This window comes from Eupeodes corollae, chromosome 1, assembly GCF_945859685.1.
Source record: "Eupeodes corollae chromosome 1, idEupCoro1.1, whole genome shotgun sequence".
NCBI lineage: Eukaryota > Metazoa > Arthropoda > Insecta > Diptera > Syrphidae > Eupeodes > Eupeodes corollae.
The window spans coordinates 102447652-102459481 of NC_079147.1; the positions used below are offsets into that span (position 1 = coordinate 102447652).

At 35.7% G+C, this 11830-nt stretch overlaps 1 protein-coding gene across 1 annotated transcript; it reads right to left on the bottom strand.

The window, feature by feature from the left end:
* Positions 1–5138: 5138 nt before the first annotated feature.
* On the bottom strand, positions 5139–5985 carry LOC129941696 (small lysine-rich protein 1). Its single transcript, XM_056050398.1, has 2 exons — positions 5723–5985; positions 5139–5661 (listed from the first exon to the last, which is right to left on the bottom strand). Exons 1-2 carry the CDS (start codon positions 5903–5905, stop codon positions 5593–5595), a joined length of 252 nt encoding a protein of 83 aa, XP_055906373.1. The 5' UTR covers positions 5906–5985; the 3' UTR covers positions 5139–5592.
* Positions 5986–11830: the final 5845 nt, after the last annotated feature.

An 11830-nucleotide genomic window follows, 5' to 3' on the forward strand; every position in this document is an offset into this window, starting at 1 on the left:
AGAAGGAAGAGGAAACAGGCCAACACCTTCTATGTACATGTCCAGCACTCTCCATTAGAAGGAATTACTTTCTCGGTAATCCCTTCTTCGATAACACCAGTGAACTGGCAACGATTGACACAAAATGTCTCTCTAACTTTATTAAAAGTAGGAAATGGTTTGTTTAAGTTCATTACTCTCCCATGAGTAACCTCATTAGTGGTCTCACAATGGACCCTTGAGGTCTACGTGTCAATGACATCTGGACAGCCACTCCAACCTAACCTAACCTATACTTAAGCTCAAGCATCTCCGTGCGAACCTTAAATATGAACCTTATCTATGTACATGTCCAGCACTCTCCATTAGAAGGAATTACTTTCTCGGTAATCCCTTCTTCGATAACACCAGTGAACTGGCAACGATTGACACAAAACGTCTCTCTAACTTTATTAAAAGTAGGAAATGGTTTGTTTAAGTTCATTACTCTCCCATGAGTAACCTCATTAGTGGTCTCACAATGGACCCTTGAGGTCTACGTGTCAATGACATCTGGACAGCCACTCCAACCTAACCTAACCTATACTTAAGCTCAAGCATCTCCGTGCGAACCTTAAATATGAACCTTATCTCATCAAAAGTGAACTCGGGAAAACAATTTGCTTCCCCCAAAAGAGAAATTAAGTTTAATGTATAATGATCTAGATTCGGACTCCCTTGCCCGATTGATAAATGTCTGAAAAATGTTGTCATCTATAACAGAAATACAATCGTTCATTCCTCCACGAATCTAGATTATCCAAACAAAACGTCAAAGGAAAGTTATGTTCTGAGGCCAACTCACTCCAATCTTTAAAAGGTGTGTATCTGTAGCGTAACGCTGTCAGGAGAGTCCTTTTCTGCAAATTGTTGTTAAATGTTTGCATGACTTTGATTATATAGTCTGCATTCGCTTTTACATTCTTTAAAAAACTGGTGGTAGTCCCGACTCAACGTGTATGGCATAATTTGGGGTATTAGATGGGAGTCTAAAGATTCGCTTGAAGAAATATCTTTGGAGAGTTTCTATTTCGTCTAATTGCATGTAACCATAAACTTCATTTCCATAGCAAAGGCAGCTTTTAACGGTTTAATCAAACACTTTAAATTTCGAAGCCGGATCTATATTTTTGTTATTGGAAAAATTTGACCACATACAGTTAATAGCTGCTTTTGCTGCGGTCAATTTATCTCTTATATGACTTCGAAAGTTCAGATTGTGTGTTATTGTGAAACCTAGATATTTGAAGTCCTTCAATACTTCTATATTTGAACCGCTCAAGTTCCAAGAACGGTCATTACGTGCACTGCGATCATGGTGTCTGAATATCATGATCTTAGACTTCGCAGTATTTATTTGAAGGTCCCACAAATCACAATATTGTTTTAAGTTGTTAATTTATAGTTGAAGCGTCACAGGATTATCAGTTAAAATAACAAGGTCATCCGTATAAAGGAGCTCCTTGATAATTAGATCACCAAAAACAACACCACCTGGTATATTATCTTCAATGTCATTTATAAAGAGCGAAAAAACCAAGGGACTCAAAATGCAACCCTGTGGAACCCCTGTTTCTGACCTAAATTGTTTCGACGTGTTCATGCCATTTTTAACCACAGCAGTCGTATTTGAGGGAAGTTGCTCATAAATTTTTATAAATTTTGTTGATAAACCGATACATGAAAGTTTAAATAATAATGAGCTTCGGTTGATGGTATCGAAGGCTGCTTTAAAATCAACGAAAAATGTATAAAGATTTGTTTTCTTCTCTATAAAGCGTCTAGCAACACTAGTGAGAGTAAAGATTTGGTCCACTGTGGAGAGATTAGCACGAAACCCAGCTTGGAAACAGCTTATTTTATTATTTCTTTCAGCCCAACTAGCAAGTCTAAAGTAAAGAATTTGAGTGAATAGCTTCTGCAGTGAACTAAGGACAGAAATTCCCCTGTAGTTTTAAGGAAGGTTTGAGTCACCCTTTATAAAAATTGCAGAGATGGATGAAAACTCAGCCGGGATGCCATCTAAACCCGGAGCTTTGCTGTCTTTCAATAAGCAGTTAATGCATGGAGAATGGAGCATCTTACTCTTCAATGTGAATGATTTGGATCCGCCAGTAGGAGTGTTTAGAAATACGATGCCATTTGATCGGCACTAATGCAAATAACAGGCGAATTATTACGCCCACTTAAAATACGCACATTAGCCCAAAACACTCTAGGATCTCTGCTCTGTACAAGATTTAATGTAGAGTTGTTGAGAAAAAGTTGTTTTTTGCGGATGCATAGATTTTTAAATTTTGAAAGCCAAATTATTCGTTTTCATAAAAAGTTTCAAAAACTTGAAAGATTTTTCTCTACTTCTCCTACTCGTACATTCCTCGTCATACCAACTAGATTTAAAAACGCTTCCTCTATTATTTAAATAGGTAACTGCTGACTCTCTAATAGTGCTCAATATCAAATCTGTTGCTTCGTCAATTGTGTTTATAGCCTGATTTGTGATATTAATTTAATGCTGGTTTAAGTTTTTCTTATAAACATTTCTTATAAACATGCAACCATTTACATCTTGACGTCGGATATTGCTTTCTTGGGTTTTGAACTCACACGACACACAAATGGGGAGGTGAGTTGAATAATTAGCCAGAAAAACCTCGAAATCTTTCACAATGTCAAGCCAATCCCCTTTGACTAGGCAGTAATCGATTACAGAGCAACCTTGATTGGAAATAAACGTAAAATTGCCAGCACTATCATTTATGGAGGTCCCATTAACTGACAACTCTCACCCATTCCTGTGTGCGTGTACTGTTATCAGGGATGGAAGGCACCTAAAGTTTTAAGCCGAATCCGAACGGCAAATTTGAGAAAGAACTTTTCATGACAAGAATTACTCTTGGAGAATTTGTCAATTCCTCGCAAGAGGCAGTACCCTTGAAAAAACTTTAGGTGGCATAGGCAGGGATAGAACCCAAGACCTCTCGCATGACAGTCCATCGCACTAACCATCATGCCACGGGTACGACTAATTTTTATTTAATTAGCAGAATAATTAACTTAAAAATGGGCAACTCTTCTGCTAGAAGATTCGTTAGAACCTAAAAGGACACCGTAAGGTGGTATTCTATCCCCTCTCTTCTGGAACCTGGTGATAAATGAAATTCCAACTGGTCTGGATGCAGAGGGTTTCAGAGTGATTGCTTTTGCGGATGACGGTGATAAAGCAGTTTCAGGAAAGCAGCTTAACAAACAAATGAAAAATGCCTTTGACATATTAATACTTTGGGCTGATCGGTGTGAAGTGGCTGTTAACCCAGTCCTATCCTATGGGGCTTACAAACCCCTAATTATTCAAATATCTTTTCAAAAATTTAAGATTATGGCTTCAAACTAATTTTATTTTATAAGAAATATTGTTGAAAACAATAATTGAATACGGTCAAATTTAAAAAAAAATTTAATATTCAGTTTTTTTATATTGGCTCCAGACTATTTTTATTTCACAGAAAATATTGTTTTTGACATTCACTAAATTTTGTATGGAAATCCAACAGTCCGTTTTTTCATAAAAAAATAAAATCTACAAAAATAGTTCGTAAAATTTGGAAAAAATTGATGTTCGGTTTTTAATATCTCGTAAGTAATAAAAGACATTGACTTTAAATTTATTTGAATTATCCAATTTGTATTTGTTTATATAAGTTTAAGAAATGCTACTAAAATTGGTAAAAATTGGTTACCGACTAAAAAAATCTCGTTAACAACAATAGATTTTGAAATAAAACTATTTCATCATATGCAAAATATTGTTATTAACTTCCCATAGGACATTTTGACATTTCTCTACGTTTCAAGGTCCTTGAGTCGAAATAAAAGATTTTTAGAAAGATGTCTGTGTGTGCGTGTGTACGTACGTCCGTACGTTCGCGACGTTTTTTCGTCGTCCATAGCTCAAGAACCAGAAGAGATATCGATTTCAAATATATTTTGTTATGCAGATAATAAGGCAGAAAGATGCAGAAAGGGCTCTCAACAAAATTGCGTGGGTGGTTTTTTTAACATAGCGGTTTGAAAAAAAGGTGAACATTTTTGTTAACTCTAAATATCTTACGAACCAAAAACGCTAAGGATTTGCATTAAATTTTATATAATATATTGTAACGTGATATCAAAGAAGTATATTTTTTGAAAAAAAAATCCATTTAACGGTTTTTTTTATAAATCAAATAAACTGAAAAAAAAAATTGTCACCTCCAAAATTGTACGACTAAAATATAATTTCATCTCCAAAACAATTTTGTGCAACGAAGAATAATGTTTTTGACATCTGATAAAATTTTGAGAAAAATTGAATTGACAGTTTTTTTTTATAAAAAATAAAAATATAAAAAAAGCATTACTCAAAGTTGGTAAAAATTGAATATCGATTCAAATATTTTTTTCAAAAACTTGAAATTAAGGCTTCAAACTTATTTTATCTTATAAGAAATATTGTTTTCAATATTCTGAAAAAAGTTGAGAAAAATCGAATTGACAGTTTTTGTACAAAAAATTAAAAACCCTGGAAAAAATTTAACAAAAGTTGGTAAAAATTGATTTTTGACTCAAATATCTTTTCAAAAATTTGTAATATTGGCTTCAAGCTAATTTTATTTTATAAGAAATATTTTGTTCAACATTCGATAAAATTTTGAAAAAAATCGAATAGATAGTTTTTTTTTACAAAAAATAAAACTCTAAAAAAAACAATACTAAAACTTCTTAAAAATTTACTTTCGACTCAAATAGCTTTTCAAAAATTAAAAATATTGGTTTCAAACTTTTTTATTTCAAAGAAAATTTTGTTTTCGATATTCAGTAATTTTTATATAAAAATCTAACAGTCCGTTTTTTCATACAAAATAAAATGTACAAAAAATAGTGTGCAAATTTGGTAAAAATTGATTCGAGTACATATAGACAAACTTTGAAGCAAAACAAATGGACAGACGGAATGGGAAGTTATCAGTGTAGGTTGCATCCCAGCCTTTTTTTTTAATTAATTAAGCTATTAATATGAAAAATAAAAGAAGTTAAGTAGAGAGCAAAGAAAGAACGTGTGGTCACCTTGCACAAACGTTTCACCTCATTAAAAAACTATTTTTTTCCTTATACAATATTTTACATAATAATAAATCACAATAAAATATTTTTTATAGTGTCACTTTAAAGTCACGAACCCAAAAGCAGTTAAAATAAACTAAGTTATTTAGAGATAAAAATATATTGTAGGTTAGATAAGTTGTCATAAAGAACTAAGCACCCACTTTTGTATAACTTACTTCTCATTAAAAGTTATTGTATTATGACTTCTACATATGTAATTGTATTTTTCATTGCATTCCAATTAAACAAATTCATTTAAATTTCTTGAACATTAATTATGAAGGCTTTTTATTGAAACTCATAAATACAGTAAAATTAAGTAAGATAAACTTAAATAAAATAATTCCTACAATACCCAATTTTTTGAATAGTTATAAAAATAAAAACCATGACAAGCTGTGAAGCAAATAAACCTTGGCCAGTTACTATCTAGCGTTTCCCTTTCTTCTTTTTCTTTTGGCCATCGGGCCATGCAAATCCTCGTGATTTAAGAACTTCCTTGAAAAAACAACAAAATTAATATCAAAATTTTAATAAATTACAGTATTTAAATACGAACCTGAATATTATGACAAACATAGTAAGCATTTTCCATAGCTGCATCATTAAAGATATCACAGTGAAATGATTTACCTTTGGATGCGGCTTTCTTTTTACCACCTTTTTTCTTTGGTTCGGCATTTCCGTTTGTTTGGCCAGTTGAATCTTTACTATTTCGTTTCTTTTTACCTTTTCCGGCCATCTAACTTTACATAAATGTACTCGCACGGGCCTATTCAATTATTACCTGAGAGTTTCTTATGAAATTGATTTATTTTAAACTTTCAAAACACCAATGTAGTTAGCTTATTGATCAAACTATCAATACGTGTAGTATTGCCATGGTTTTAATGTTTTAATAAGTTGACATTTAGTCGACAAAAATTGTTTAGTAAGAGATAACTAATGCTTTGTTTTCTATGTATGTACACATATGCAATTTAGGGTTTCCCGTCGATTTATGAGAACAATTTTTTTTCGAGCTACACTATCAATCTTGGGGGTAGTACCGGGCTTTTGAAGGTTTTTAAATTTCTTGTTTTTACATACTTTAACCGTTTGAAGGTTTGGTTAAGTTGGAGTGGCTATCCAGATGTCATTGACGCACGTAGACCTCAAGGGTCCACTGTGATACCACTAATGAGGTTACTCATAGGAGAGTAATCAACTTAAACAAACCATTTTGTACTTTTAATATAGTTAGAGAGACATTTTGTGTCAATCGTTGCCAGTTCACTGGTATTATTGAAGAAGGGATTACCGAGAAAGTTATTCCTTCTAATGGAGAGCGCTGGACATGTACACAGAAGGTGTTGGACTGTTTCCTCTTCCTCCTCGTCCATGCAGCTTCTACAGAAGTCATTTGTGTACACATCTAGCCTCAAAGCATGTCTTCCTTTGAGGCAGTGTCCCGTAATTACTCCAACTGTAGAGCTTATACTTTGTCTGCTCAGTGATATCAAGCTTTTTGACCGTTTTAAGTCAATACTTGGCCATATTTGCTTGGTTGCTAGGCAGGTGGTACTTTGTGACCATCTAGCATTTGTTGTTTCTAGAGCATATTGCTTGAGAAGATATTTGCATGCAGCAAGTGGTGTTCCTATGTTATGTTTTTGTCTAAAATTAGGCAGAAGTGTTCTGTTTTTGGCGAGCTCATCGGCTTTGCAATTTCACGGAATGTCTCTGTGGCCCGGCACCCAAATGAGGTGAATGTTAAATTGTTTCGTCAACTCATTCAGAGATGATCGACAATCGTAGACTGTTTGAGAGTTTGTGGAGACAGGCGCGAGAGATTTAAGAGCGGCTTTGCTGTCTGAGAAGATTCGTATATCCTTACAAGATATAACGTTTTCTTTGAGCCAGGATAGTTCTTCTTTAATCGCCATTACTTCGGTCTGGAATACACTGCATTGATTGGGAAGTCAATAGGATAGACTGAGATTCAGTTGTTCCGAATAGATACCACTTCCAACTAAGTGATCGGTCTCTGAACCGTCTGTATAGAAGTCTATCGCATCGTCTTCCAGGGGTCTCTCTTCTTCCCAGGAGGATCTTGAAGGGATGGACACATGGAAGCTTCTACCGAACACCATTTTTGGGGTGGTATAGTCTAAGCGATCTGGGATAGATCTGAAACTGTCCAGAATAGTACTATGTCCAGTATTGTTACTGTTCCATTGAGAGGTGGCTCTAAGCCGCACACATGAGTTGGCTGCCACCATTTTGGAGAAGATGTGAAGAGGTGTTAAGTTTAAAAGCACTTCCAGTGCTGCGTTTGGTGTTGAGCGAAGTGCTCCTGTGATGCACATGCCTGCTGACCGCTGGACTTTGATGAGCTTATTTAGATTTACCATCTTGTCCAGTGCGGTCCACCATACGACAGCTCCATAAATGAGTATCAGCCTGATTACGAAGTGTATAGCCAGTGGGATATTTTTGGGGAGAAGCCCCATTTTGATCCTATGGCCTTTTTACAAGTAAAAACGCTACAGTAGCCTTTTTTACTCTTTCATCAATATTTGCCTTCCAATTTAGTTTTTTGTCTAAAATGAGTCCTAAGTATTTAGCTTGGTCTGAAAAGCTTAATGGTATTCCTCTAATCTTGGGTTGGTTAATCTAAGGAATTTTATATCTTCTCGAAAAGAGTATTAATTATGTTTTATGTGGATTGACGTCCAAGCCACATTGCTTAGCCACTTTTTATAGCCTATTTAAGGCATTTTGTAGGAGTTCCGAGAGAACTTGGGGGTGCTTCCCAGATACAGATATTGCAACGTCGTCAGCGTAGGCATTCACCCTGAAACCCTCTGCTTCCAATGATGTAAGTAGGTCGTTTACTACCATGTTCCATAAAAGAGGCGAAAGGACCCCACCTTCGGCAGTGACTCCATTCATCGATCTGGTGGCAGTAAAACTTCTCATGCAAGAAATTATTGTCCTGCTTTTGAGCATGAGACTTATAAGATCTATGAGCGATTTCTCTAATTTCAACTTATCCGTTGCTGTTGTGATCGCCTGGTAACTGACAATGTTGAAAGCTCCTTTAATACCTAGGAACGCTACTAAATTATATTCTTTATATTCGAGGGAATGCTCAATAATACGTACCAGCGAGTGAAGTGCTAATTCTACTGATTTTCCCTTAGAGTAAGCATGTTGAGCTGTGGAAATGAGACATGGTTAAGTTAATCTGAAACCGAGGTGAGCCTTGACGTCTGCCCAATGATCATGAGAGATGTTACCATCCAAATGACTCTTGTCAATGACCGCGGCAATGACCTTGCCTTTGACCGCCTTGCTGAAGGAAAGATCTTTGTTGAAGGCTGTTGTGCGGTTGGAAAGCACCTTCTGCCTTTTTGGTTCAGGCTTGTCGCCCTCGCTTTGCGTTGAGTCACCGCAGGTCGGTTTAGCTTTTTTGCTAAGAAAGCCACTAGCCCACTCGAATTTTCGCGTTTGCTCTGGGGTTCTTTCCGCTGCCGGTATGACACCGACTACGGCTAGAATCCGCTCAGCATTGCGTTGGTCTCGATTGGCCAGTGACTTCTTGGACTTCTTTTTCGGCGGCCCAGAGCTATGTTCGTGTGACACAGATGTGGGTCCAACTCCAGATTTAGTCGTATCGATACCAACCCGGGTGTGCCCTCACCCTTTAAGTCAATTCCACATGTCGCGTATTTTGTCTCTCTCTTTTGCAACGTCCTAGCAGAAGCGGGGAAGAGGTGGGGTGTGGAATTGCCACCCTTTTGACAGCCGAGCGTCACAGCTGTTCCACTGACGAGTAGTTCCTTCAAGTAAAGGTTGCGGATAGAAGAGGGAGAAAGACTCCCGCTACTAGTGGCAACCACAGGGTTGACAACACGTTCACACACCTGAGTTGGCTCTACAGCCTTTTCAGGAGATGTGACCGTATTGGCAGCCATGGCGCGATTTTTTTGTTTAAAAATTGTTTTATTTGATTTTTTTTTATTTGAGTTTTTCATTTTATTATCATGAGTAATGCGGAAAGACGCTTGCCAGGGTAAGAGATATATGACGGACCATGCCACAGCGTCCGAAAGAGCTCGTTAGTGGCTGGTTTATCCCCCAGCCTTCCATTCTTTGGCACGGTTTTCGTACAAGTACGCTCACACCACCACTGAAATTAGGAACCTCTAAACTATGATTAAATTGGGTTTCCGAACGTTGCACTATTGAGGAGTTACAACAATTCAGCGACCCAACTCAACCTTAGCTTATTACCATCCTGCCAAAAACGCACAGGACTACTGTGACATTGCCCGCCTGGCACCCACTTGGAGGGTTTAAATGAGGATTTTGCCGGGCAACCGTTTGAATAAAACTATAAAAAAAAATTAGTTTTAAACGTATTTTATTATTAATATTATTTAAACAAATTACATAAAAACAAAATAAGCAAGAAATAATTTTTAATTAATGACATAACCTTAGAATTTAAACTTATTTTTTTGTACAGAATTTGGCATTTCTGCACAAGACTTCAACTTGTTTTTATTTTTTAGCAATAGCAAATTCTCTGATGGACGAAGTGTACTAACAGTATGCGATTAGCTGAAGTAAGCCTTCTCCAGTGCGCCATTTTTCCAGGTTGACGGTTTGCCAGCTCAGAGAACAGAAACAAGTAGATACAGCTTGACATATCTGATAAAGATATTTTTGATCCGTAAGTTCATCAACCAAATTTTTCGGCAAGTCAGGCATATTACCCGCCACTGCACAAAAGCTCACGGTGGTTGTACTTTCGCAATCAGCTAATTATTTCCCAATAGGTCCAGAATATTCTCTAGGACCCAAAGTGCAACCATCTAATGTCAAGAATAAATGACGAAGAGGTAACTCATTGGCGTGAAGCATGCAAATGCACCATTGCAGTGGTCTCTTCAAGAACTCCTCTAAATATTGAATGACGCCTCCCTTCCAAACAGTGTTAGTTGCAGTTCCGTCACATCCAATGCAAAGCACGTCATCTAAATTCCAACCTTGACTCTCTAAAAAGGTTGTGATGGAAGTAAAAACTCTTTTGCGGTGCCACGACCTGGTGTTGTGTGTCCCAAGTAAATTGATCCAGGTTCTGCCAAAATTGAGATGTGTTCTTCAAAAATTTCTTTACGGTGATAACGCGCCCCTATTTTCTCATTTATCAGGGTCTTGTCCTTTCTTCCATCAAAGTAAATGCTTTTTATAGCAATACCTTCAATATCTTCTAAAGCTTCTTTATGTGATTTCGATAAGCTCGGTGGATCTTATTTTTGTCTATAACAAGAGTTGAATCTTTGGAAGAAACCAAGCCGACATCAGCCAAAACAGCAGAAGCAACAGCAGCAGCGGATCGCGTCGATAAACCATATCGATCACATACCTTTGCAACTGTTGGCAACATCAATCTATTGCGATAAACTCTTAAAGTTGATAGTGCCTCTGTAAAATGGAGGTTTGTTGGGGATGCCTCTGTTACCGAATGTGTTTCTGGGGAAGATTCACGCACAAACTCTTCATTGCAGTTTCCGGAGACAATATCCGTTTCCTGCGTAGACCATTTTTTTGCTTCCCTGGGGATTTATATGGAGAAAAAGTATTGATGGCCCACAAATTATTTTCTCTGGTTATAACGGAGGGTACTCCTCATAAAACCTAAATTTTTTCTCAAGAACTAGTGGACCGATTTCAAGAATCTTTTTTTTTTGTATGCAAGCTCTTGTCGATGATCAATAATCAAATTGATGATAATTTTTGATGATCAAAAATACCATTTTTTGTTATTTAAAAAAAAATTAATTTAGTTTACAAAACTCGATAACGAAATTTAAATGTAAAATGTATATCTATAAGCACTTTGTTTAGTGCTTACCAACAACATTTTTAAGACAAAATTTAAAATGATTTTCGGTAAAAAAATAGGTTACAATTTAAAATCTTAAAATATAGGAAATATTTTTAAACAGACTTTTTGAGAGACATACGAAGTTCTGGCGACTCAGTCGTGCATTTTATTTCTTTCATAATTGATTTTCTGTTGAATACAAAAGATCTTAAAAAATTAAAAAAGGGGCTGCAATGCGACCCACACTGATAACTTTCCATCCTGTCTGTCATTTACTTGCTTAAAATTTTGTAGGTTTTCGTGTTGGGTTAAAAATGTTGTTAATTGAAAATGTTAAAATTACCAACAATATATTTCATATAAAGAAATAGTTTATTTTTTCTCATTTATTAAATTTTTACCAATTTGATGAATGAAATTATTTTGAGAGATATCAAGAACCAAACGTCAATTATTACCAAATTTTCGAACTTTCTTATTTTTTATGAAAAACCGGACTGTTGGATTTTTATAAAAAAAAGAGGCTGGGATGCGACCCACACTGATAACTTCCCATCCCGTCTGTCGATTTGTCTTGCTTAAAAGTTTGTCAATATGTACTCGTATCAATTTTTACCAAATTTGCGTACTATTTATAGTAGATTTTATTTTTTTATGAAATAACGGACTGTTAGATTCTTATATACAAATTACTTAATATTGAAAACAATATTTTCTGTGAAATAAAATAAGTTTGAAGCCAATATTTTTAATTTTTGAAAAGCTATTTCAGCCGAAAGTAAATTTTTA

Excerpts from the sequence above, each read along its gene's own strand:
- LOC129941696 (XM_056050398.1), bottom strand. The coding sequence starts at position 5,905 with ATGGCCGGAAAAGGTAAAAAGAAACGAAATAGTAAAGATTCAACTGGC. Across the intron at positions 5,662-5,722 it reads ATGTTTGTCATAATATTCAG|GAAGTTCTTAAATCACGAGG; the intron begins GTTCGTATTTAA and ends TGTTTTTTCAAG.